The sequence below is a fragment of the Struthio camelus genome, chromosome 2 (genome assembly GCF_040807025.1).
Source record: "Struthio camelus isolate bStrCam1 chromosome 2, bStrCam1.hap1, whole genome shotgun sequence".
Lineage (NCBI taxonomy): Eukaryota > Metazoa > Chordata > Aves > Struthioniformes > Struthionidae > Struthio > Struthio camelus.
The window spans coordinates 40,558,994-40,586,484 of NC_090943.1; the positions used below are offsets into that span (position 1 = coordinate 40,558,994).

At 43.7% G+C, this 27,491-nt stretch overlaps 1 protein-coding gene across 5 annotated transcripts in view; it reads left to right on the top strand.

Moving 5' to 3' along the window:
* The window catches only part of PLEKHA8 (pleckstrin homology domain containing A8), a 29,666-nt gene extending 8,702 nt beyond the window's left edge, over positions 1 to 20,964 (top strand). For 2 of the 5 annotated variants that reach the window (XM_068935263.1, XM_068935265.1), the window contains exons 2-14: positions 2,039 to 2,155; positions 2,862 to 3,017; positions 5,168 to 5,292; positions 6,824 to 6,982; positions 7,883 to 7,923; positions 8,616 to 8,773; positions 9,916 to 10,078; positions 10,663 to 10,748; positions 11,403 to 11,461; positions 12,482 to 12,612; positions 13,106 to 13,176; positions 14,030 to 14,091; positions 15,056 to 20,964. In XM_068935263.1, the coding sequence (XP_068791364.1) occupies positions 2,039 to 2,155; positions 2,862 to 3,017; positions 5,168 to 5,292; positions 6,824 to 6,982; positions 7,883 to 7,923; positions 8,616 to 8,773; positions 9,916 to 10,078; positions 10,663 to 10,748; positions 11,403 to 11,461; positions 12,482 to 12,612; positions 13,106 to 13,176; positions 14,030 to 14,091; positions 15,056 to 15,253 (1,526 nt within the window). In that variant the 3' untranslated portion in view covers positions 15,254 to 20,964. Of the gene's footprint in view, positions 1 to 1,650; positions 1,670 to 2,038; positions 2,156 to 2,861; positions 3,018 to 5,167; positions 5,293 to 6,823; positions 6,983 to 7,882; positions 7,924 to 8,615; positions 8,780 to 9,915; positions 10,079 to 10,662; positions 10,749 to 11,402; positions 11,462 to 12,481; positions 12,613 to 13,105; positions 13,177 to 14,029; positions 14,092 to 15,055 lie in introns of those variants that run through there. The other 3 variants (XM_068935264.1, XM_068935262.1, XM_068935266.1) reach the window with 3 other exon arrangements.
* Positions 20,965 to 27,491: the final 6,527 nt, after the last annotated feature.

Sequence of the window (27,491 nt, forward strand, 5' to 3'; positions counted from 1 at the left end):
AGGGTAACAAATTATGTTCTGAAAATATATGGTGTCCTAGTTAATAATTGCATATCGTTGTCTTTTTAGTACTCATCTAATACAGAAGAGTTCTGCAAAGCAAGACAGACAATTGCTGCTCTCTCTCTTCTCCCTCAAAAATACTCTACCCCAAAACAACAACAACAACAAAAAAAACCCAAAAGCCCTCAACAAAATATATTGGCTCACAGCATGTTTTTAACCAGTCTCCAGTGTGTTGGAGGCAGAGGTTTTGTGTGCTGGCTAATCAGTCGCACAGCCTTTGAGTGACAGGCTGTAATTTCTTGGAGGGTCAGCTGCTATTGTGAGCCATAGGGCCATAGCCAAAACCCGTTGGCGTGCAGCAGCAGGATCTCCAGACTGGATTAGAGGTGTGTATTGACTGCAGGGCTGCACGTTATTTAAAGGGTTGGTTCTGTGCCATTGCCTGGCTGAAGCATTTTACAGCTCCTCTTTGAAGAACAAGCACTTTTTCTTTCTTTCTTTCTTTCTTTTTAGGCAAGTTCCCCATATCAATAAGGACTTGTAGGATGATTTCTTTATTTTGGTGGAAAGACAAAGAAAAAACAAGCTTTTCATTTCCTTTTTTTATTTTGGTCTCGTTCTTTCCTTTTTTTCCCTCAGATAAATAAAGCAGAAGTATTGAGATTACTTTGACATTTATAATGGTTTTTATATTCTTTGAGAAAATATTGGAGTAGCTTTAGAAGTGTGTGGAAAAAAGATTTCTGTTTGTTTTCCCGCCACCCCCAAGGTTCGGTAGTCTCTTGGAGCAGGTTGGCCCTGGTGCCATAGTATTGCTTGTAAACAAAAATGAGCCACACTGCTGCTATTTGCATATGGCTTTAGAGTTTTATGAACTTGAATTGAGTTGTGCTTGGTGTAGCTTAAGCCACCAATTCTTTTCTTTTTTCTTTTTTTTCCCTGTTGTCTGTTCCCAAGTTTTAGTTTTCCAGCACAGCACTGGAACTTGGGTATCTCATCTCTGCTGGGCCTGACTGGGGAAGCATGTTGCAGCTCAGTAACGTAAGCCTATTTCCTCCAGTGAACACTGCTGTCTTACTGCTTCTTATGTTAATGAGCTTTTATTTTATTAGACGCAAATGCCAGCTGTCATGGCTTGTTCGTTTGTGTGTTTTGGTGTTGGAGAAGCGCTTCCAAAAGAAGAGAACAAAAGATGTTATTTAGTTCTGAGGTTGGGCAGCAGGGTGGGCAGAAGTGCTACCCAAGACTACTGTGATGGAGTCCCGGGCAATGTTTGTTTTTTTTTATCTAGCCTGATGTTTTGATTGTTCTCTGGGGATGGATCCAGGAGTACAAATTATTAATTAATGACTTTTTCTCTCCCTTTCTCTCTCTCTGGGCGGCATGGGCATTTCAAGAGCTATTTAGAAGTACGCAGTGATTCCTACGTAGTGAAGTACGTAGTGAAGACAGTGATTCAGAAATCAACACATCCCCTTCTGTTCCCCTTTCTCTTGATTTAGAAAGGAGTCTCTTGGCCTTTGTTTCTCAAGGTGGTTTGACGAGCCTTTCAGTCTCTTGGCTCTTGTTTCTCAAGCTGGTTTGACCAGCCTTTTGGTAGGGAACGAAGACATGTAAGATGAGAAAGCTGGAGTGACTTTTGGAAAGAGTGAAGAGGTGATTGGTGAGTGATAGGAGGAATTGAGAGGTATTGGACTGAAAAGCTAGTTTTGAAAAAGAGCTGGTAATAACATGTTAGTAAAACTACTGAGCTTGGCATATGGCATCTCGGAAACATACCACCGAGGTTTAGCTGAGAGCCTCTGAGGCCAGCTACCTGCATAAAACGTATACCACAACCTCTGCTTGCTGGTGTGTTTACACAACACCCAGGCCTGTCCACAGAATCTTACCTGTTCAAACGGATTACTTTTTCTGAGTGAATTGCTCTTGAATCTTTGGTGAGGGTCTTATTTGTGGTGATTCTTGAACTAAAGAAATTTTGGGATTCCTGGGAGAGAAGTAACTGAGAAATACAACTTTTGTTTTTCAGGTTGGCAGCCTCGATGGTTTCTTCTCTGTGGTGGTATCTTGTCCTATTATGATTCTCAGGAAGATGCCTGGAAGGGTTGTAAGGGAAGCATTCAAATGGCTGTGTGTGAAATTCAAGGTCAGTAAGATACAGTAGCACTCCTTGAACAAATGTTGTCCGATAAGTATATGTTGTGTTTGAGATGAGACTTCAGGTCACAAGAGCTATCTGGCATCTTGATTTCTTTCTTAGGTATTTGTAGTAACTCAGTAACTTGATCTATATGCAAGTTTTTATTCTATAGTATTTTGAAAATGTTACAAGAACTGCAAGTTTCTAATATAATGGATATTTTACATGGAGGTGTGTCATTATTTTTCTTCATCCATGGTAAAAGGGCACACAGCTTTAAATGGCTTCCTAGGCACAGAGTTGAAGCTAGAAATGTGAGTAATAAACCTCAATACTAGACCTGCTTACTGCTGATGACTGACTTGTCATGACTTTGAAGGTCAGTTGTGGGCAGGGAAACCAAAAGAGAGGCTTGCCAAAAGAGAATGCCCTTTCTGTAAAGACTGACAGATGATAATGTACTAGCCACAAAATTGTGTTTCATAGCTTTTTGTCCCACACCTGTTTTGCATGTGTGTCCTGTCTGTTCTCTAATTCAGTTGAGGGGTTGCAGAATGGCAATGAGGAAAGTTTGGGGCTATTGGTTCCTGTTCTCCTGTTGTTATTTGACCTGCCACATACATATCTGTTGGCATATTCATTTGGGGAGGGAAGGGAAACGTGTGCCATGCTTACTAGGAGAAGTCTGGCCTGAAATCTGTGTTGCCTCTAGTTCATCCCGCAGATAACACGCGAATGGATCTGATCATCCCAGGGGAACAATACTTCTATCTGAAGGCAAGAAATGCAGTTGAGAGGCAGAAGTGGCTGGTTGCACTAGGAACTGCCAAAGCCTGTCTGACAGACAGCAGGACGCAGAAGGAAAAAGGCAAGATCTTGCTTTTGCTGGTCACGTCCTGTTTACTTCTTATTTTCCCATCGTTGCCCTAGGCTGTGCACACAAGGATGACAAAATCTGTGCCTGAAGTCTGTGTCCAATAAGTGCTGTAGGTCTTCAGTGCCACTGAAAGCCAAACCACATGAGGATTTTCGCTAGAAATCTCAGCCATTAACTCATAATGCGGGGATTTGAAAACTTTGGCTTTTCCTTAAAATATGCTATGTATGAATCATTTGAAAACTGTGGGCTGATAGCTTTCTTGAGTACAAGGAATGACTAACTTCAGGCTGTGGGTTCCTGGGATGAGACTGTTTCTGTTTGTACGTGGAGGTAAGTCCCCTCCACCTGTCTCCTGACCTGCTGCCTCATACTAGTTCCTCTTTAGCTTTCCAGTTTCTCAGACCTTTTACTTCTGTATTCTAACTGGGCTGTCTGTGCCCTTCAAATATCCTTTGGTAATTAAAGATTTGCAATTGATCTTAAATATGCATACTAGTCTTCAGAAACTGAAATCTGATCATAGTCAAGCTATGAATATTAATTTACTTATCTCTTGGCTTTTTCTGAGCATCTCCACTTTCACGAAGAAAAGCCCGCTGGCTTACAAACTTGGTGTTATTCATGAGTCACAATGTGAGACCTTATGTCTTAGCCAGGTGCAACCTCAGCCCTACATAGAAGATGTAGGTAGAACCGCTACATAAAGATGGTGAACGAGAAGATGATTGTTAATAAATCAGTGATCCCTCAGCAAGTGCTTGAGGGATTCTTACTCTTATCTTTCCCTGAGGTGAGGAATAGCTTCTCCTCTGCTAGCCATAGCATGCATCTTCGCTAGGCTGTGCAAATGCCAGTTCAAACTGACTCTCAGCAGGAGATGCTAGTGTAGAGCCCTGAATAAAATGGGGGCCTGATGCACAATGCCTATATGAAATCACAAAGATGCTGAACAAAACTATGTCTATGAATTGACGTGTGGTAGTACAGGGTGAAAAGCTACTGATGTGTTTGCGGAACTGAACTATGTTAGTCTTGTTAAAATATAAATCAATTTATTACATGGCATTATTAGTTCTGGGACTCTAATGTCTAAAAGTTACTTCTGAAAAATCTCAGATTGACTATTAATCAAAAGGTATCTGGAGTACTGTGCCCAGTTCTGAGCTCCCCAGTACAAGACAGACGTGGACACGCTGGAACAAGTCCAGCAAAGGGCCATTAAGATGATTAAGGGACTGGAGCATCTGATATATGGGGAGAGCCTGAGAGAACTTGGGATTGTTTAGTCTGGAGAAGAGAAGGTTCTGGGGGATCTTATCAATGTGTATAAAAATCTGATGGGAGGGTATAAAGAAGATGGAGTTGGATTCTTCTCAGTGGTATCCTGTGAATGGACAAGAGGCAATGGGCACAAATTGAAATACAAGAAATTCTGTTCAGACATGAGGAAAACTATTTTTACTGTGATAAAGTTAAACACTGGAACAGGTTGCGCAGGGAGGTTGTGGAGCCTCCATCCTTGGCAGTATTCAAAACTCAGCTACACGCGGTCCTGGGGCAACCTCCTCTAGCTGACCCTGCTGTGAGCAGGGAGGTTGGACGAGACGATCTCCAGAGGTCCCTTCCAACTTCAACTCTTCTGTGATTCTATAATATATATTAAATAATTTTTTGTCAGAAAGAACAAGTCTTTTCCCTCTTGTATTTTCAACTAAGAACCTCAGTCCTCTAATTAACAGTGTATTTGTTTGGACTTTAGATTTGATAAACCCTTAAACATCATATATTTTGTTTTTAGTCCTATTGAAGAGGCTTGTTGAGGTCAAATGCACCGTACTTAGTTCTTTTCTCTTTGTTCTAAGTTTTTGCGTTATGTTTTAAGTTCTGGAAAAGCCTAGTTGGAACATGTTGTTCCTGTCTGCGATAGCAAAAAGATTAAATATGTTTTCACCTGTCACGAGTGGAATTTATGGTCAACCTAGATGAAGTCTCTATCTTTTTGAGCTGATAGAAAATGTTGTTTGAAATGAAGAAGTATTGATTGAATTAGGCTGCATAATACTATTTCAGCAGTCTCCAAAATCATGTATTGCAAGATGGGTAGAATAAATCTAACTCTTCTTTTGTTTCATTTTCAGAGTTCACTGAAAACACGGAAGCCTTGAAAACTAAAATGTCTGAACTTAGACTGTACTGTAACCTCCTTGTTCAGCAAGTGCATAAAACAAAGGAAGCCAGCATTTCTGATGTATCAGATCCAGAGGTACAGCTCCATTTTTCATGTAGACCAGCTCTGCAAAGTCTTGAGTATTCTGAACTTCTGATTAGCCAATGCAGTCTTCGTTCATAGCTACTTTGTATTGTGCTGTCTTTCAGCTGAGGTCATGTGGGAAGTAACATACCTGCAGAGAGTAGTTCTTGTTTAATGAAATAGTACTGTATTGTTATAAAGAAAGGTAGCAAATAACTTTATGTTGGGTAGTACGTAGTGAGACGACCTTAGGGTCCTGGAGACCTAGATAATAACCTATCGATGTCTCCTATTTTAATGTAGATGGTCAGGTGTATTTAGTGAATCAAAAAGGCAAAAAATGTTTTTAATAAAAAGATAGCTTGCAAGAAGTGCGAGTTTGTCTGCCCCTAATTGGATTTTAATGATTCTGAACAGCAACCTTACTTCTGGGAAAAAAAAAAAAAATCCTGTTCTCAATTAAAGTTCTTAAAAGGGCAAGAGATAACACAGACCTCAAAGAAGCAAAATTGAGAGAAAGAACTGCTCTGGTAGCCTCTGCAATTAACTAACAGTTACAGTTTCAAACCTTAAGAGAAAACAAATTTGTTCTACATATTGTTCTGAGCAAAGAAGCCTCATTTAAAAAGGGTCTCCTACTGTTAATGATCTGCCCCTTGATTTGGGAGTAAGTGTGTGAATAGAGAGGCCTGTAGCTTCCCAGAGAAGCATGTAGGAAAGAAGGTGTGGGAGGTCCAAGACCTCTCTAGGAAGAGACCCCTGTCCTGAAGTGCAGAACAGGCAGACAGAGCACTTGAAGGTTAACCATCTGCATGTCCAAACCCTCTCCCTAAAGACACTTGAAACTCTTTACAGTGCATCAGTGTAGTATAGATGCAGTAGCATCCACGATGTCATATATAAATGACTAAAAGGCTCTGTTACAACTTGCAGCTTACAGATGTCAGCAACAAACCACCTAATGCTGTGTTTATCCAGCTCATAGTTCACTAGTATGGGGGAATACTCACTTTCCCTTGTCTTGCAGCTATTTAACTGGGAGGGTTTATTGCTAAAAGCATTTCGGCATCAATAGGTACACTTCTGCAGAGATGAAGAGTTTTGTGTCAAGTGATACCTTCTGCTTGTTTGGTTGCAGTGATTTTTTGCTCGTGAGATCTTTTTGAAATTATTGCATCTTCACATCACTGTGTATTCATTTCACTTGTTTGCTCTTAATTTCTCTTGTCAGTAGTGTCTTCTGGAATGCCACTGTCGAATACGCCGAGGCTTGTATGTAATATACTTTTAAAGCCAGAGATAAGTGACACGAACAGACATTGCTGTTAAAATGCAAGCATACTGAGCTTGTTGTAGTGAGAGGCCAGCAAGAGCAGTAGTGCTGTGAGGGGACATAGTCTCAGTACTAGGTGATGCCAGCTCTCTGAGAAGCTGGCATTTTGCGTTTTAATTCAAGTAAAACAGGAATCAGGACTGTATTAATAGTGGGCTTTGTTGATGGATGCTCCCAGTTCAATGTCTCCTAATTGGTTTCTTCTCACAGAGCGGGATTGATGTGGGAGCTCTGTTGAAATCAACCTGTGACACCTTCCTGAAGACTCTTGAAGAATGTATGCAGATTGCAAATACTGCCTTTACTTCTGAGTTATTACATCGGACTCCGCCTGGATCCCCACATTTAGCAGTTCTCAGATCAAACAAGGTAGCAGCCTGTATTCTCTTCTCGAAGTCTTGGCACGGAAAGTAAAGCCTTTTCGTAGAGTAGCATTTGTGGAAGTCGAGAATGAAATTTTTACCCATGAGGTAGTTAGTAGTATTCCGCTAGGCATGCTCTGGTATTTCTTGTCGCTTGCAAGTGGCTTTTGTTTGTTTGTTTGTTTTGGATAAGCAGTGACCAATCTCCAACTTTTAATGATAGGTGAAAGTTATTAGGTAATAACTTTTGGGGCCTGTGGTGTAGCCTGGCTGTATGCCAAGCTGATCCATTGTGGGAGCTCATAGCAGTTATTATCTTCTTAAGTTACTGCAGTATATATCTATGATAATATGCCAGCAGGAGCTGGTGAGCTTATCTTTTCAGTGGCAAGGCCACTTTCTTGAATCCTGGAACAGCAACTGCAGATGCAGCTCTAGCAAACAGCAGATTAAGGTCTACACAGGAAGGCAGATGCTTCACTGCATCTGGGAAGTGAGAGTTTACTTCATCTTACCTGAAACTTGGCCTCATGTTTCTTGACAAAGTCTCTTTATTTACTCCCCCTCTTCCTCCTCCCCCCCCCCCCCCCCCCCGAAATAAAGGACGTTATGTGTTTGGTGCTTCCCACCATCATTGCCTTAGCTTTGTTCACATGCTGTATGGAGTCTCCCTTTGCACTTGCTAGTTAGCTAGCTTCTGGAAGAGGTGTCTTTTAACAATATTTTAATGCTGTAATCATGTAGCACTTTTCTTGTTTGTCTGTGTACAGTCTCCAGTTCAGACAAATAGTGAGCATATGCTTAGTTCTTTCACTGACTCCAGTTTGGATTTTACAAAATGTGAAGTTTAAGAAACCTGATAGGCTCTTCTTGGTGTAAAGAATATTTTTTCCTCCTTATCTTACAGATAAAACACTCAGTCTTGTCCAGTCACACCACAACAGAAAGGTATAATAACAATCTTTATTGTCAATCTCTAATTTACTTTTGGTAGTGTCTATTCCTTCCATGTTTTTCTCTCTGATTATGTTACTAATACTGGATACAGGCAACACTGTGTTGCTCTGAACTGCAGACTTGGAAAAAGACATGGAAAAAGGGAGCTGGCTCGCCCCTGCCTCATTTTTCCTTTCTCAGCCATTTCTCTCTTATTTTCCTCCTCCCCCAGCATCTCTTTGGTGACCTCCTGGTCACTCACCAGTCATCTCTCTCCCATTTCAGTGCTCTTTCCTGTATATTTGATTCCATTCCATAAGCTCATAAAATAATTGATGGAGACCAAGCTGCAATTTGTGGAGGAGATGGCAAGGGTATATATTTAAAGAGGGGCTCTTGTTTTAGCTACAGCACCTGACTGTAACTGCCTTTTGTAATCAATTGTATTTTTTTGACCGTGTCTTTTTAAAAACTCGTTGTGAATATATTCAGTAATCCATGAACTCAGGCTGAATCATTGATATATATCAAATTTGTTAAACCTACTGGTTCCTTTTTTATTATTTTAGACAAGCTTGCTTCGCAGCCTGTGAGAGCCTAGAATTGTAGTAACTACTTTTTCTCATTGTTTGCGTGTTTTCACAGGAAGAATCTTATCAAGCCATGTTTTTATTCACTAATCTTTATTACTTTTCTTCCTTCAGACATATGGAATTGAACTCTTGTGAAAATGGCTCTGTAAAAGCAGAATTCAGCCATCAAGAGCAAACTCTTAATAAGAGTCTGGTGCATTTAAACCTGGAAAGAAATGAGGGGAGCAGTGATGTTCTGGCTGAAGACCACATAGAGGAGGATTTGGCAGGTGAATGTATGTACTGTGTTTTACTCAGGATTGTTACTCTTTAAGAATGATTGGAGGAAGCCTGAGTGCTGATACCTTGCTTCCCAGGAGAGGGGATGTTAGTACAAGCTAATGTAATTTAGTCTGATATCTGCCCATTATCAAGTCTTAGCATAGCTCCTGCCCTTGTTGATAGCTAACTTAGTTCTGAATGGGGAGGGAGATTAAAGCCCTTTCTTGAACAAGAGGAGGCTCTTCTGGATGCTGATTGACATAAGTGGCAATGCAGTTTGGCAGAATTTGGGCTATTCTTGCTCTGTGGATGGACACTTCATTCCCAGAGGCTCCCCGTTAACACCTCTGCTAGCACATACAGCTGCCCTGTCGGAAGGGGAGCAGGGAAGTTCTGTGTTCCTGTCTCAGAGGGCTTGACCTTGTAGTTGCTCATAACTGATCTGGCAGATCTCTATGAAAAATTTAATCCTTTTCTCCACAATTAAGAGCATGTTAGGAAGTACCTTATTTCTTCCCATTACTTCAGCAAAACATTAAACTTGGATTTGTGTGTGACTTCAGTAAAATTCTGTTGAATTAATTCAGTATCATATTCCATCCAGCATAATTCTGATTTCAGCAGCCCTTAAAAATATAATCAAGTATTTACATGTAACCTGTTTTCCATTCTTCCTTCTATTGAATTGAGTGTATCATTTTCAAACAGTAACCTCGTTTGCCTGGCCGTTATTGCAGGACTCAACACTGGGGAAATTATAACCATGGAACAACCAGTCCTGCTGTCAGGGAGATGAGTCCGTTTCCTTGCCTGTACCTAGTCACTTCCCCTTTGAAGCTCTTCTCTCATAAGGCCGTCCTCCCTGAGGATGTGCAGTCTCACCTGCATTAGAGGCTAGTACGTGGTTTATCTGAGGCAAAAAAAGAGGAAGGAACTTGTTTAACTGTTGTCCCCGCAGCCAACGGCAGGGGAAGTGTGGTGAGCGTCTTGGTGCTGTCAGGGAACGCTTTTGAACTTGAGTGTTCCAGGTATCCAAATGCCTTTCTTCTTATAGATGCACAGAACACATCTTGAGGAACAGTAATAACGATAAAAGGCTGAGATTTTTGTTTGTTTTGTTTATTTTTCTTCTGCTTCCTATAAATGTAAGGCGTTAAAGAAGATGGAGAGAGCAAGCCGCAAGCTGTAGAAGGCTTTGGTACCCACCAGTTGCTGCAGTCGGAAACGGATTCTGTATGTGGATTGACTTTATCGTGTGAGGAAGACAGAAATGAAGATGATTTTCCTACGTTCTTCAGTGTCATGAGCAATAGGTAGTACATGTTGCAGATTTAAATTACAAGGATATTCAGACTTCATGTTAAGCCATTAATTGATTCAGAATTAAGTCTGTTCTGTCTGCAAAGCTGTATCTGCTAGGATTATTTAACAGGACTACTTATAGCACAGTAATGGAAGAAGATATACTTTGTAAAATCAGTTGTGCAGAGTGGTCTGAGGGTGGAGTCATTCACCTAAACCCAACTTTGAATGGCTTCCCTACGCTTCTCCCACTTTGGGATTGAAGCAATTGTTTCTCTGTAAGCGTAACTGCAGACAATGTGTGAACTTCTGAAAGCATGACTGTTAGTGAGTTTGTTTGAGCTTTTCTAAAATATCTCTCTATTGCAAGTTGTTTTTTGTGGTTTGTGATTACAGTCCTTGCTTGCACACCACCAAATAAGTACTTTTTGCAGTTGTTTAATGTCGTGAAACAAAAGCCATGTTGGTGGCTCTGTGCCTGTAAGTTTTACCTCTGTCCAAATAAAGTGGGCATGAAATCTAATTTTGTCTTTAGAAACTGCATAAAAGGAGTTCATACAGTAAAAATATCTTTTCTGCCTCTTTTGGACGCCAGATTTAGTGATATTGAACTCCGTGAGGAGGAGGGCATACCAACAGAGGAGTTTCTGGAGTCATGTTATGCCATTGTGCCCGTTCTGGGTAAGCAGCTCCTTCTTTTCATGGTATGCATGCACATGAGTCCTTTTGACTGCCACCAGCTAGGAGAAATGGTGGAGTAGTTTGGAGAACTCGTTTCTTTGCTGAAGTGGTGTAGTGTAAAAATAGTTTCTATCAGCAGAATCAATATGACCGGTACCAGATGATGTTTCTTATTGCTGCCATTTATAGAGAATTCAGTCTCATTTAGTTGGGACCCATGTATAAGCTCTCTGGAAATCTGTGCACGTATCTGGAACAGTAATTTCGTGCCCTCAAGAGAACAGTGCAGAATGCCTTATGTGTAGCACAGCTGATAGTAGCATCAGCCATACCGTCTATTGTGGCTATTTGATTTTTTTTCAAAGGCTTTCATCTCTAGCTAGTGTAATCCCCTGTCTGCTTGGGCTCTGAATCTGGCAGTAGATGTCTCTGTAAGCATGCACCTTTTGAAGACTCCCCGAGTTAGTGTGTTTTAACTCTTGTACCAACTAGAGGTTTGGTTCTATAACTGAAGAAAGACTTAATTATGTTGTTCCTTTAGTGTTCTCCTACCATTCAGAAAGTCCGGTAAGAGTAAATGAATTAAGTTGTTAACTAAGGCATAAGAAGTAGGAAAAGGCATGATTTTAAAATGTGGACTTTCTTTCTTTCCAGACAAGCTGGGACCAACTGTTTTTGCTCCTGTTAAAATGGATTTTGTAGGTAACATCAAGGTAATAGCTAATTTCTAACACTGACTTTGAACAAACAGGACTCCATTTAGCCAGCATGAGTCTGAACAGATGATGATGACCCTGTTGAAACACGTAGCTTAGAAACCAGAACTCAATAATTTTTGTTGCAGAAGTCAATACTGGAAGGCCTTTTTAATATTTGTTCATGTTGCTATCGATCAGATCAGAATGCTGAGAGGTCCCTAATTCTGCTCTTAAGCACATGCTGTGTTTAATAATCCAACTGTTTTTGCAATGAAACTTTTTAAATCAAATTTGACTGACTGCCAAGTAGGAAGACTGTTACAGCTAATGAATACGGCTTTGATACTGAGCTGAGAGGGTTATAAGTCATGATGTGATGGTATCGGTATTGACTTTGAACTGGAGACCAACAGGAAAAAAATGCCCTTCCTTTACCAAGTCAGTGCAAATGAATTCACTAAGAACTAGCTCCTCAGGGACTGTAAATTGGAGTGGATCCTGTAGCTGTGGCTCCCCTTCTGAAACTTCTTGCAGCTCCAAGTCTGAAAAAGCTTTAAGTGCTGCTTGTGCAGTTAGGAGTTGTATGTAACAAACTTTGAAATAAATTAGCATAAACATGCTGATGACTGCTAAGTATAATTGGGAGTTTGCGGTTCAGCTGTTGTCAGAAGGTGATCTTGTATTTGGAGCTCTGGGATGGTGGGTCTTGGCTCTATGTGCAGACTGAGTTAACACCTTTCTGCCTGTGTGTAGGATGACGCATGAGCTACCTAAAGCGCGTTGTCAGGCATAAACGGCAGTTTCTGCATAAACTGTGGACTAACCCGCTTTTTAAGACTGCATTACGTGGTGGTAATGTGGCAGGCACACGGTAGGAGCTAAGTCTTGGGGTTCGTTTGGCTCTGTGGTCTCTCACTCACACTGCATGCCCTGGCCGGGCTAGCAAGGAAGAATCCTGGTAAATAGCTAGTTTGTCTTATACAGGGCATTGTTTGATCTTAAAAGCGTAAAGCCTTTCCTCTTATTTTTTTCCAGAAAATAAACCAGAAATTTATAACCAACAAAGAAGAGTTTGATACTCTTCAGAAGATAGTGCTCCACGAAGTGAACACAGGTGTAGCAGAAGTTAGAAACTCTGCTACGGAGGCTCTCTTGTGGCTGAAAAGGTAACCACCTCATATCTATTTAGGCTATAAACAGTTAAGGTGTGATGAAGGTTCTTACACCAATGCAGGCTTGTGTTTGTAGAGCAAACTAGTTACCTTCACAAGTGCCATCGGTCCAAACTGACTGAGGTCAAATTTGATGTATTGCCTGTAGTTCCATCACTGCCGTTTTGCCAAAAGGCCTGAAAAAGCAATGACAGGCAACCTTTCCCTCCCTATCACCCATAAAAGTGAAGAACAGATCACACTAAGTGACTGTTCCTACTGGGCCAGTGCATCAGGCAGGTTTCAGGTTGCAGCACAACTCTCTCGTTTTATAAGCAGTGGGAGTGAAGCTGGGTTGGTTGGCTCCGGAATGTCCCTCTAAGATACTGAAATGAGAACTTGACTGTTATACTGAAATGATGAAGCTCCCAAAATTGCATTGCAAACAGAGGGGTTTATCTGGTTATAACCATGGTTTCTTTTTTGCTTTGTGGGCTCATCCTGGCAGAGGCTTAAAGTTCTTGAAAGGATTTTTAACAGAAGTGAAGAATGGTGAAAAGAATATCCAAACAGCTCTGAGTAAGTTCCAGTAGCTTTATTCTTCAAATATCTCTGAATTTACATACGCAGCTATTTTCCTCCTTGTTTAGAACTTGAGTTTTCTTTTCTCCTGTGGTTATTGATGCAGCTAGCCTGCAGAATGCAACTTTTTTGAAAATCACGCTCTTCAGCCAGATTACTAGATAACTGGTCAATCTTGATTTAATGCCAGGTGAAGATTCATCTAACTGGCATGCTTTTGGCATGAAGAAAAGGCTATATAGGTGGCATAGCATGTTGGGACTGTCTGAGGATGTAACAAGGGCCCTCCTCAAGGGCTACATTCAGCAGCACTCTCAAGAGAAGCCCTGAGGATTATTTTAATAAGGATCTGGTACTTTCTGTTTGTTCTAAGGGGTTAAAAGTTCACCTTCATGCGTAAAGAGATTTTATTTAATGTCTGAGCTGTCTGGATTGAGACTGGCTAACTGTCAGCCTTCCGGGTGGTTTCACCCTCTGTAATATTTTTCCAGACTTGCACTGAACTCAGAACTAGAGAGTAGAAGAAAAATTAGTCGTGAGGCACAGATAGTCAAACAAAATCACGTTTCCCTCCTGTCTGTTCAAACAACTTATTTGCCATGGATGACTTGCTTGAGATTTGGAGATTTGACAGCAGAGCTGAGACCCCCCCCAACCCAGGAATCCCACTTCTGTCATCTCCTCTTCTCCTTCCTTTCAGTCATTTCAGTGATGCTCAGAAAGAGCCATTATTTGTGTCCAACAAGAAGAATATGTCCTTAACTAGTAGTTTCTAAGCTCTGACTTTTCATTGTGATGCGAACTTCAAACCGCCATGCATGTATCTCTTCCCTCACCCCTTTCCTTTAAGACAATGCTTATGGGAAGACGTTACGGCAACACCACGGCTGGGTTGTACGCGGGGTCTTTGCGGTAAGTAATTATCTTGGCTACTAGGGATCTTGTTAAAGTTATATTGTATTTAATTAATAAACTATTAAAATTGTAAGCATTGAAATGAAGAGATTCCTCTTGTCAGACCTTATCTTGAGGGTGAGGATTGTGACTATTGTTATATTCAGTACTGGACTTCCAGGGTGGAACCTCTTTTTTGGAGCCAAAACACATGGGTTTCTTTTGTGCCCGTAAAGTTCTCATTATTTCTTTTGCAAGATAGTGTTGCAAAGCTTTTGTAAGAATTTAAAAAACTGTCATATTCAAAGAGCTATTAAATGAAGATGTGGAGTTTCTGGGTTGCTTTTTTGAGGATGGGTCCCTCTCTGGATGAGAGCATTCAAGAAAGGTTAGTGCGAAGGAGGGAATTAAACTAGAATCTATTGGCCAGAGGAAATGGTTTATTTTTTGACCAAGCTGGCAGCTCCCCCTCGTGTTTGTCCCTGTAAATTGTCTCTGAAACCATATGGAAAGCCTTGGTCAAGTGATCGTTGCAGACTTTGTGACTGGGAGAAGCAGGAACGTTAGGGAGAGCTTTCTAAAGGGAGTTTGAGCATGGGACTTAAATGCCAAAGTCTGTGAGACTAGCTTGGGAACGCCAATCACAAATCGTACTTTATTTGGGTTTTGCATTTAATACTTTTTTTTTAATGTTTGCTATTTGTTTGTACAAAATATGCTATATAGATGCTTCCTAAAAATCAGAGCTAAGTGGATCTTAACCTGGGCAACTACGCAGAGGTAATAGACTGTTGCCTCCTTATCACTTGAATCTTAACTTATGTGTGCACGCACACACAGAGACAAAAATAAATTAAAGCATTAGCATTTGTGTAATCAAAGTGCAAAAGAGGGACATCTAGAAATTTTTTCATGGCTCTGGCTGGGTTTCTTTTCCTGTTCTGTTTTTTTCCAAATCTAAAAACTTTGGTTCCTCCCCCAGTTAGCTTTAAGGGCAGCTCCAACATATGAAGACTTTGTGGCAGCGCTGTCTGTAGAGGAGTGTGACGCTCAGGAAGAAACGTTTTATAAAGGCATGCAGAGGGACCTCAACATTTACTTACCAGCCATGGAAAAGCAGCTAAATATCTTGGACACTCTTTATGAAGTACATGGTTTGGAGTCAGATGAGGTGGTATGACTACAGCGAAACAGCGTCTTAAAACTTCAGGGACTGTATCTGTTAACAAAGTATGTGGGGTTTTTTGTTTGTTTGTTTTTTAATATTGTTTCTGTTCATTGTATCCCTTCTGTTGGAAGGGCATGAGTGTTTTTTGGGGAAGGGTATGTATGAATATGTGGGGTTTTTTAATGCTTTTTTGTGTATAAATGCAGAGGTACTGTTTTTCTTAAGGTCATAGCTATGTCTGTGATGAATGCTTTTGACTGAATAGCTCTTGTTTCCCTCTCTTGCCTTGCTCCTTCTCTTCTCTTCCCTCCGTAAATGTAATGGAGCAGAACTTGCCTTTGCTCCCAGGCTTCGTGGAGGAGTCACACGTTCAGCAGCACGGTCGGCACTAGCAGGTGCTGCTGGCTCTGGCTGTGCCGTGCCGTGTGCCAGCTGTGCATTGACTCTAGCCACCCTGCCACTGTGTATTAGCTGTGTAGGAGGGCAGAGGTAATGAGAGTTATCACCCTGGTAGCAGGAAAGAAGCAGCAGTTAAATGCCAGCTTACCAGGTATGTGGCGAGTTTATCCTTCCTTTTTTTGACTTATTTTGGATGGAAGCACTTTTGCTGTTTAATGCACATCCCCAAACATTAGAGATCTTTACCACAAGTGTACGTGGCTGGTGCTCTGAGCTTGCCCAGGGGCTGGACTGTGAAAACGCACTGCATTCCCTGCACAGCTGCCAGCTGTGCCACGTTCTCCTTTTCAGCTCCTGACAATCCTACGCAAAACTTCCTCTGTGCCCTCCGCGGCGGCAGGATGCTTCTGCCCACGTAGCTCGTGCCGCAGCGCAGGGGAGCCTCATGGCAGAGGGAGGGGAAGCAGCTGTACAGTCGCAGGAGGAAGGCTGTGAGCAGTGGGTGCCGTTTCCTCAGCGCTGGTGCTCGCTGCTGCTCCCTCTGCCCCGTGTTGTCCCAGTGCTGGGACGGGTGAGCCGGAGCCTCGGCTGCTACAGGCTGGCTGAGCTCAGCTCGTTCCAGTGGTGCTGTACACATCTGTAGCAGCTGAAGGTCTGCTCCGATGTTGATCGTGTTTGTAGGCAGGGTAATGGTTTCAAAGGTTTCTAAGACTCAATAGCAGTCGGTATGCCACGGTGCAACAGAAAATCATGTCCATCCTCTTCGTTTTTGGGAGGGCTTGGGGTGGGGGTTGGTTTGGGGTTTAGGACTTTTTAAATCAAATTCACATGAAGACATATTTGCCTTTTAAATTAGTACAGCTAGCAGTTTATGAAGCAGTTTTTCTTGAAATCCTTCCTAGGCTGGCATTATGGGCAAAAACTTCATGAAAGCAGACACAAAATGAGCCATTATGTATTTGGCCAATTACAAGCCTTTAAATCCAAAATTGTATAGAAGTGATAGGGTTTTAGGAAAGTAAGACTTCTGCTGCTTTTTCCCCTTTTGCTGGTACAGATAATAATGTGCTCTTTTGCACAAAGCTATCCAAAGCCCTATGTCGCTACTGAAAGACTTGTTTATGCCTTGAACTGGCAGTCAATAATTCGCAGACCTTGTACCAGCCTTCAACACAAGTTATGAATTTTGCTCTTTACTATGTCACTAGCTAAAAGGACTCTTTAAGAAAAGCATCTGATGTGGGAAGAAAAGACAAAACATCCCATTTGGTGAATAAAACAAGATACCAGAACTGTAATTAACTGTGATTAAATAGTGTGACTGTTCTCTTCCCCCCACCCCCATAATCTCCTCCTAGAGCCACTGGCTGCCTCTAGTTTCTACGTACTCCAAGAGGAATCAGAAGGGTGTAAGGTTTGTTTGTTTTAAAGTAGTTTATAAAGTAGTAATATTTATGTCTAAACATAAAGTCAAAATTTTTGGTCAAAGCACCGTTCAATTATTTCACCGGTTGCAGTGCTACAAGTGAAATGGAGAGCCTTTGAGATTTGTCTGTCCGCTCCTCTTGAGCGTGAATGCTGAGAAACCGCACTTAGGCTAGAACAAGCAACTCTCCACCCTGCGTGGTTTCCTCAGGGTTTTCGGCTAATATGTGGCAAAGTAGAATAGTTCTTAGCTGAATGCTCTGAGAAAATAACGGAGACCACATTTCCACATAAATACAATTTGCGGTAGGGGGAGGACAGGAAGAGATCCCTCTTCTGTAGAAATTAATTGAGAGACCATGATGGATATTGACTTATTCTAAGCTTTTGCAGTAGCAAGAAAGAGTATCCAGCACTTATGGACTTGGAGGGGCAGTGTGTGTTTGTCTTGTGTGGGGGTGATTGATTTGTTTGTTTGCCTAAACTAGTGAGAGAACCACTAGTTTGGTAGTAGTGTATCAAGTTTTGCTTGATGCAAAAAGTAAAGAAGCTTTATTTCTTGAGTAAGAAACTTAACAGGTTCATTGGGCTGTTATCTTCAGAAATTACTGACTCCTACGGTTGTTCTTGCTTGTAGCAAGCAGAGAGCACTATATGTTGTTCTGTGTCTTCTGGAATCAGTGGGGCATCCCATCTCAGAGCTGCCTCTGTGGCCTTACTCCTCCTGCATAAAATCAGTCTTTCTGATTTTTTGGAGTTGGTACTTGAACTTTCTTAGGAGACGGTGACTTCAGGAGGCCCCTGTGTGCTTGTTAAGCAGGGGATTTGCAAAGATGGAACTGAGTGAGGTCTCACTTTTGATAGCTCTTTTCTTTCAAAACTTGTATTCTGTAATGCACTGCTCTTGCAAGTGAGTGCTTTTTAGTATTTATGAATGCTCTTTTTCCAGTCAAACTACCAGTAAGAAAGAAACCTATACAGCATGTTGCAGAGCTGAACTCTGTTATACCTCTAGTAAGGATGCGATAGAGCAGATTGCCAAGCGTAATCAAATACACTGCTAGACAATTCTTTAGTTTCGTTCTTCGTGGTGTCAGTTTGGCAAGCAGAGAGAACTGTTTTTGATTTTTAATCATTATAGAGAACAAGCAACTAACTACTGACCCTTAAATTCAGAATCGCAGAGGAGGTATGATTGTGGCGTGTGTGTGTTTGTTTTTATGGCTGACACTTAAGAACTGAACTGACCTGCATATACTGATAGGTATTCACATGACTCTCAGAAAACAGCACCCTTGCTCTGCATACTTTAAATGAACTGCTTTGATTTCTTGGACTGCACCTGTCTGAAGTTTTGCATCCCTTTCCTTTAGAAATGCTTTCAGCTGTTTCCTTCAGTGTCTAACAGTTGCATATTCTCAGGGATTTTACTTAGCCATGGCAACATAAGAGTAATCTTAGCCTTACCCTAGGGGAGTAAGGCTGCTTTTTGTAAAATTATTATAGCTGAGCGTAGAGCTCTGGTACAGCATGTGACACTGGCGAGTCTGTGCGGTGTGTGTCCTTGCTGAGACATGGTAAATCCCAAAGCAATCTGATAGAAGTACTACCTAGTACTAAATAATGGCTGTCAGCATATTTTAATAAGGATCATATACGTATCTTTGTAATATAGTGCCATTGGCGTTAGAGCAGAGCTCCCAAATGATGTCAGTCGAGTTCTGCGTAGCAGCGGGAGGCTTTTATTTATTTTATTTATTATTGTTATTATTTTTAAGCAAACTGTGTTCTGGAGCCCCCTTTGCTATTTTTAAGACACCATACTCTGTTGCATATTGAAGTTCTGTGACGTTACAGTTGTGGAATATGAGCTGGATACTTGGGTGCTTTAGTGTAAACATAATGAGTCGGTGAAACATCCTGTGTTGATACTGTTAAAATATGGGTCTCCCTTTAATAAGCGCACTTAAAGTTAAGGGCCGTATACCTTCACTTTCAAGCTTTTCATAAAGCATCATCAGGATTTAGTTACGGTTGTTTGCTTTAAAATTTTTTCATAGTTGGAAAATTGTGACTTGCTTGGCTAGATATATAAAAAGCTTGCCCAAAATACGCTTCAGTTGTGTTGCACCGTGCTTTGACCAAGGGATGTGGATCATTCGAGAAAACAGTGTTGCTTGTGTCCATGCGCTGGACCTTCTAACCTTTTTTTTTTTTTTTCCCCTTCATTTTCCGTTCAGTTTCTGCAAAAAGCTTTAGAGAACCTAAAACTCTCCCTTAGACACCGGAAGAGAGCATCAGCCTGTTCCTGTCAGGCTGCTGTTCCCTCTTCCCCGACGTGTTGCCTGCCCCTTCTATTCCTCAAGCTGTTTGCTGCTGGAGCTGCTGTTGTCAGGTTGAAATAAGAGCCCCAGAGTAGGAGTTCAGAAGTGATTAAAAACATACACTTGGAAAAGCAGACTTGAGTTCTGCGGCAGGCAACCAAGCATACAGTCAGGTGGAGAATGTGCTGTTTTCCTTTGAAGTTTCTCCCTGATTTGGCACGTTTTGCCGGGAAAACTACTCCACTTTGAAGTTTTAATTTTGCCAATGAAATTTAATTCAGGACACTTAAGAGCTGGCAGTTCTACCTCTTACTAGGGAAAGCACAGGCATTTTTTTCTTAAAGGGCTTATTTTTCTCTTGCCTGTAGAGTACTAATAAAAGAAAGGGGAAAAAAATTCTTGAGTTTGTGCATTTTTGCCACCCTCTTGTGGTCCCTTAGTGAACAAACACTGCAAGCTTGGTACTGTCATACAAAACCGCTGTTGTGCAGAAGGGCAGCCTAGCACACTCGCTGCCTCCGAGCGAGCCCATACCGTAGCTGGTCCCGCTCACGGTTCACTCGAGCCTTTAAGCGCTGCTGCGATATGAGAAAATCTCCCTCCACTAACCAGTCTGGTACTTGGAGCTTTCCTACCTAGTATTTTAATTTTTCCCTTGTTCAGGAAAGCATATGGGCTTCAGCAGATGTTTTAAGCCCGTATCTCCGTTCCGGTTAAGAACACACGCAAGTGCAATCCTAGAGTGAAAGAGTAAAGCCCGGACTTATGTGCTTCCTTGAGTCAGGCCCCTAAGTGGCTGTGTGCTTTTATGAATGAACATCTACACACTTCACTTAAACACCCGCTCACCTATCACACCAGCACGCAAAATGTGGCCCTTGACTAGCATTTTTTTACTATCCCTTTCTTGGTATGGTATCCCCCTCGGGAGTACTCCAGATGCGCTAAAGGGGTTTTTATATATGAAACTTCTTTGTTTCCATATCCTGATTTCTGTTTAGCACTAAACTTGCTTCCTTTATTTTGCATTGCAGCATTCAGAGGTCCAAAATTTATTCTTTGATTCCCTTCTTTAAAACAGTCTTGAAAGTTTGACATTTATGTCTACTTAGAATGAAGCTTAGCAAGTAAATTGCCTTCCAGAATATAGTGACTAAACAAAATCCAAGTAGCTTGCTTTTGTTGTTTCCCTTCTGTGCCCCCCCCTCCCTCCCCCAATTTTGGGCATTCATTTTATTAATGCCAAGCCTGGTTTACAGGGAGCCTTACTTAGATCAATACCTTTTAAGATAACGAGAAGGTATATTGCCTTCCACTTGAAATTTACTTAGTTCTAAGGGCTTGTTCATGCCCCTAAAATCGCCTCTTGTATTTGTGAGCAGTACACAAACTGCACTGTTGTAAGCAGTTCAAATTCAAAGTATTTTGGAGTTTCCAGTTTGCATCATTTCTCAAATTACACAGCATCTGTCTTTTGTTCTTTTTTCTTTTTTTTTTTTCTTTTGGAGTATTGTTAAGACCTTTGTCAGACTTTTATATTATTTCATTATAATAAACTTATTTAAAATAAGCACATTTCAAAATCTCACTTCTTCCTTGTGTGGGTTTTGTCTCTTTACTAAAACAGAGGGCCTAAAGCTCTCTTCAGGACTGATGTCTGTTCTAGGTACTTTGTGAACAGTCGGAAACAGTATGTTTCTGGTTAATGGAAACTGCCTCTATGTATCTTTGTACAAAGAATGTTTGAGCACATGGAATCTGTTTTGATTATGAGAATAAAAGCTGCATCTGGCGCACAGTTGTGGGTCCTTGGCCAATGCAAGTGTGCGAAGGCTGTAGTTAAAAAACCAGCCTGGGAGTGGGAGAGAAACTGTTTTTTTAAAATTACATGTATTATGTGGGGGGGTGGGTGGGTTGGTTGGTTGGTTTGGCTGGACTTGCATATCTTCCATGGCTCTGGGCCCTGTAGGAGTTTCTCAAGTCTTTAAAATCTCTTCATGGTCATCCTGAGATGTGATGAAGACAATTAGGACTAGAGCCGCTTACTAATTTTAGGTGTAACCTATCTCTCTCTGTAGAGAAATAGATAGATCTAGATTACTGAGCACAGCATGGGCAGAAGGGCATAGCTTTGGTACCTGATTGTCTCCCCAAAGCAAGGGTAAGGCCCTCTGGCAGCATCCAGTTGGAGATCTCTGAAGTATGAGGCGTTTTCAGAGCTGGGGAAGAGAAGATGGGACTGAATCACAGATGAGACCTAACTAGTCCTGTGGCACAGGGTGGGGAGGGTGTAGGTGTCCTGCTGCAGCAGCATTGCTCAGCTGGAGTGAGTGCTGTCTGCTGTGGGGATGCAGGAGCTTTTGAAGCTGTAGACCTCTAAGCCTTTGTGCAGTTGCTGACAGTATTGGGATGGATCTAACGTCTGGTCGTGAGAGTCCCCAGAGCATCAGCTCTGCAAAGGCTGAGGGTTGCTTGTGCTTTGGCAAGGGCTGAGCACTGCCAGGAGCCCTGAACTCAGCATCCTTCTGCCTGGCTCATTTGCCAGGGCTGAGCTGGGGGATAGCTGCCAATTTTGGGAGGGAGGGCGGGAGGGTTTGGAAGGCCTTTCTGGGGCAGGGGAAGACAGGGATTATTCCCCTCTTTCACCACCCCATCTTCTCCTCCTCCTCCTAAGGGAAGGTGCCTGTTATCAGTCTCCCAACTACCAGCTCTAGGAGGTTCTCCTTGTAAGGAGACTTTGTTAGGGGAAGCATTTAAATAGAAGTAGGCGTTTAGGGGCCTGTGGAAGGAGAAAGGCAAAGCAATAGCCATGCTGGTGAGGTGGTGGCTGACTGGGTGCAAGGTTGTTTCATGGCTGCTACCTCTTACAGTTAGATGGGACTGCTACTGGGCAGAGTCCTCTCCTCTGTCCTACACGCAGTCAGCACTTAACGGTGTGCACAGGTGTTGGCATTTGTACTATGTTTTACTGTACTAAACTGCCCTAGCTCTTCACACCAAAATAAAGAGGCTATACAAAGAGATGGACACTAAAAATGGTCCCAGGTCTTATCAGAACTTCACTCACCTGCAGCATTTAAACCATTTCCTTTTCTCATTTGAGATCGCAAGATGCTGTTCTAGCAGAAAAATGAGTTTTCAGCTTTCCATGCAGACATGCAATAAACACACTGAATGAAGGAGCAAGTGTCCATTTTTGCCTGAGAAACAGCAATTGGTTCAACTCCCCTCCTCCTCCAGGAACCCCCTGCACACAGTGCAACCCCATAGACGGCTGCTTTCCATCAGCATTGTACGACCGGAGGAGGAGGAGGGGATGTGACCAGGGTCCATCACATCCCCGTGTCCACAGATCTGCCCCATATCTGTCTCAACTGGCTAATGCCTCAAAGCCCAGCTTCTAGCCCTGAGCTGCAGCATTTGTTTACCACTGAGTTCTGCAGTGTCCTATTTTTAAAATCAAAACATCTGAGCCTGCCCCAGAGCAAAGGAGAGCAGGGCACAGACACGAACGGTGGCGAGGAGGTCTGCATCCGTGCTGAGGTGCTGGCTGCTGGCGTGAGTCATTTTAGTCACCTCCGTAAAATGTTCTCCTATCAGAAATAGCCTGACTCAGACCAGCGGCGCTGTACTAAGAGAAATCACATGCACAAAAAGATATCTGCAAGGTAAATAGCTCCTCACTGCAACTTCCACTGATTTAAAAAAAGCAGATGTGTTGCCCTTGCAGGATCTCAGATGAACGGCAGAAAGAGCAGGAGGAAGAGCTTTGTCCCAGCCAAAGCTCTGGTGGAGTTTGGGCTGGTTGTTAGTAAAGCTCAGGGGCTTTGGTAGCGGCCTGGTAAATTCCTGTCCCTTGTCCCCATCCCTGGAGGAAAACACCAGTTTAACGTGCTTGCACTAAGCTCTTCCCTGCATCAGAGCCACGAGGAGAGAAGTTTCCTCTGTCGTTTGGCGGACTGGTAGGGTGAGTGCCGAGCACAAGTATTAGGGCTGAGAAAAGGAGGTGCAGGAAAAGCTGCAATACACCTGGCACTTTCAGACAGTAGTGCAACCGAGCTACACGTCCATCTGTCCATCTGGCAGCCCAAGAGGTTATAATGTACTCTTTTCCTGATAATTTCAGTACATTGACTGAAATATATTTCTTAATTAACAGATACTTATTTATTCCTTCTCTAACACAGTTTTTAGGTTTATTTTTGTGTGTGTTATGATTTAAAAAATACAATGGCCTTAGAAAGCCTCCCATTTTCCTTTTTTCCCCCTTGATGAGAGATTCGGCGGTAATTAGCAACGTAGGCACAACCCCCAGTTTGCAGATGAGAGAAAAAGGCTTTTCCAGGTTCCCTTGTCTTCTTACATGCCCCTAACCTTTTACCAGCCCACATGACTTTGCTGTTGTTCTGGCTTGCAAAACTGGGCGTAATTTCTCCAGGATCTTTCCCTGTCTCCGCACCGCTGCGGCAAAGAGTCGCCGCTGAGGCTGGAGTTTCTCCTCCCGCAGCAGCAGGAGCTGGGATCGGGGGTAGTCGCGTCCTTGCGGAGGCGCTGGCTTCCAGTCACCGAGACGCTGCTTCCCTCTTGGGGCCTCCACGGATCCTGGCGCCAACCAGCAGCATTTGAGCGCTTGCCTTGCTGCTTTCAGAAGGATGCCCAGGTCGGGGCCCGGGCAAATTCCCGCAGCGCTGCCCAAGAGAGAACAGGCCACCGTCTTCTCAAAATCAGACCTATCTGAGACGTATAAATGTGTTTCGCATTGATTTGCCTTTGTGCCAGAGCTATGGCTTTCCGCCAAAATAATTCCCAATTAATTTAGCATCTGTTTCCAGTGTTGGTATCGTCAGCTCATCTGTAGTCTTCAGAGACCAGGCGTGCCTTGCATAGTTTCCTATAGGTCATCGTTTTCCACTTGCTTTTTGGCTTACCAGCTGGTGCGCAGCCTCCTTCCCGCGGGCGCGCGGCGGCTGGGGGCCGCGCAGCCCGTCCCGCTTCGCCCCGGCACCCTCACCGGCCCTTCGCCGCAGCCCGACATTTGAGCCGCGAGCGAGCTCAGGTATTCGGCGCTGCTCGGCCTGCCGCGCCGCGTCCCACACGCCGCGCGGCGATCCAGTTTCCCGCAAGCCGTGCAAAAAAAAAAAAAAAAAAGCGTTTTGCTCTGCCAGGAAGGAAACACATGCGCGTGCAGCGGGGCGACGCGGGTATCTGTGCAAAAACCGCGCTGCTCCCACCGCCGTGGCGCTGGGAGAGCTTTTTTTGCCAAAACCACCGCGGGAGGGGCTCATCGAGTACGAGAAGCGGGTTATCCCACACAATCAGTAGTCGCCGCTGGTTTTATCCGCTTCACGCTTTGTCAGTCACCTTGAGCAGGCTGCATCCCCTGATGCTTCAGTAGAGACCTCGGGTGGAAGCTGGGGAAAAAAGCCCCGAGGTACTTTGAAGAACGCGGGCCAGCTTCTCGTCTGCAAGGCTGACGGCTGCTCCGCGTGGCGCTCGTCTGCCGCTTGTGCGGAGGGTTCGCAGATTCAGGCTGCTGCTCCTGCTGGGACACCGCTCTCCTCTGCCGAAGCTCTTCTGCTTTGCGTAAAGTAATTAAATATTAATTTAGTAACAATTTCTTAAGCCTTCAGCATTTTCTTATGTTCTCTAAACGGCCTGTGAGTATGTGGTTGTTCCCGGGACAGGAGGAAGATTCATCTAGCCGCGTTAGTATTTTTTGTCCACAGACCATCTCAAAAGGAGTTTTGCTTTCCTCTGTGAGAAGAATGAGAATTTTTGGTGCAGAAACTCAAAACCATATACAAACAGGATATTCCTGCATGAATGTAGCTTTTCAAAAATAACTATTTATTACTACCCTTTTTATTAAAAAGGAAAGAAGCAAACAAATAGCCCTCTAGTTAGGGCAGCTGAGTTATCCAGTTGCACACCCCAAACCCCAAGCCACTGATGGCTGTTGCAAGAGTAGGCTGGCAGGTGAAATAAGCTTAAGGCACGTTTTGTTATCAACAGCAAAACGGCCTGTTTGTGACCAGAAACAGATCAAATCGCTTCCCAGTGATTTGTTTAGAGAAATAATTCAATACTCAGTGCTAGGAACGCTGCCGCGGTGTCCTTTTCGTGACACGCACCACTGCAGTCCTGCGTTAAGTGACTTATCGCAGGCTTCAAAGTTTGGTGAAACCAAGAGGGGGGTCTGGAAAGCTGCCATAGCGTATGTCCCTAAATAAACTGCAGACATGGCTGATCTGCTCTGTAAATCAGAGCTGTCAAGCCCCTGTCCTTCCGCCTTAGCAACGACATTTTGTTGAGCCGTGTGGTGGGTGTTTGGAGGGGATTTCCTTCCCTTCTGAAATGCCAATACGGTACACCCACCACTTATACAATAGAAATTACAAAGTCTTAAATCTTCACATATTGACTTGCTTTGCAAAACAGACCATCACACTGTGAAATCTGGGCATGGATGCTCCAGGCAAGGAAAAAACCCTGAGCCCACCGGCATCACCAGCCGCTGTGCTGAACAGCGTTGCAGGGGCCCGACAGCTGATAAATCACTTTTGTGCCTTGGTGCCTGGGACTGGTTGACATTTTGGGTTCTTTGATTCAAGACTGAACGGTGCCACTGCGAAATAGGCAGGGTTTATCCCAAGTTTCTGCTCCGTGGCGCTTGCCACGTGGTACCTATTTCCCGTCGTATCTCAGGTACCCCCTGCAGTACTGTCAGCTGGCTGCTGCTTTGCAAACGGTGGCTCCGCTGGTAAAGAGGCTCCAACATGCTGCTAAGCGCAGGGTTATAAAAAGCAGTAAACCTGTCATAATGCAGGGCCAGCAAGCTGCTTCCCCACCTGTTGCTGTTGACTCTCATTTACTCTGGACGTTTGCAGCAGGGTGGCCCCCAGCGGCGCCCAGGCAGATCCAGCAGACCTCCTCGCCAGGGGCCCTCTGCGGACAGAGCGAAGCAGCGCTCCTGCGTCCTGCGGGCTGCCAAGGGGCAGAGAACAAATATTTTACGTATTTAGATTAGCATAACAGCTTGGTGTCAGACCGCTTACCGGTCCGTAATATACGTGTTTCAACATCGCTGGACAGTTCAGTTGCCTGAACTGTTCCCTGTTTCTCATCTCCAGCTGTTTATCCTCCCCTTTAACCCCAGCAATGACTCGAAACCTAAGCAGGGAGCGATAGCACCCTGCGAGGCACGTCCCCTCCTCACAGCCGTGGCACCAGGTAAGGCGGCGGCCAACTAAAGCCAACGGAAAATACGGGCCAGGAACGGGGTTGCCCTGAAGCGGCGGGTGGCGGGATGCCCCTCGTGCGCCCGCGGCGTGCGAGAGGACGCAGGGGAGCACCGCCCCGCCGTCGCCCCGCTGCCGCCACCTGCCAGGCTCTTTTCTCCCGGACAAAATTTGCCGTTAAAAGGTTGCTGGGCCCCCAGCAGAAGGGCTGGGGAGCGGGGCGGGGGTCCGCACCCAGGCGAAGGGAAGTAACTCCCGCACGTCGGCGCCTTCGGGTCTGACGTGGGAACACGTCGGAGGTGCGGAGGGGGACGCGTTACCCCGGCGCTCTGCAAGGGGGGGGCTAATAATTCACATGGGAAGGCTGCAGCAAAATCGATCTACTTAAACTCTCTCACTCAAGAGGGCTGTGGGTGTTTTGATGGCAGACTGGCTGAAATACGTACATCCAAAGCGGGCCCTACATAAAACACACAGGCAGCTGTCAGAGTGAATTGAAAGCACCCAAAGGATGGGGCTATAACTCAGTGCTTTTTCAGCTCCAAGTTTTTATCGAGGGCCGGGGGAAGGAAGAAGCCACTAATGCAATTTCCAGCAGGAGTACATTCCTCTAATATAATTTGGACTGGCTACCCTTTCCTCTGCTGCACTGGTTCAGGTCCAGTCCCTGAAATGGCCCAGTAATTACAAATGCAATCAGAGGATCCCGTCAGGCTTTGCTCTGGCCTGGGTGGACTGGAGTGACACCAGCCTCCAGGATGGAGAACCGCTGATGTGCAGCAAAGACCACGTTGCTGAGCATAAGTGAATGCATTAATACAGCTTTTTTTCACTGTCCATGGTAAATAAGGGCAAACAATGGCT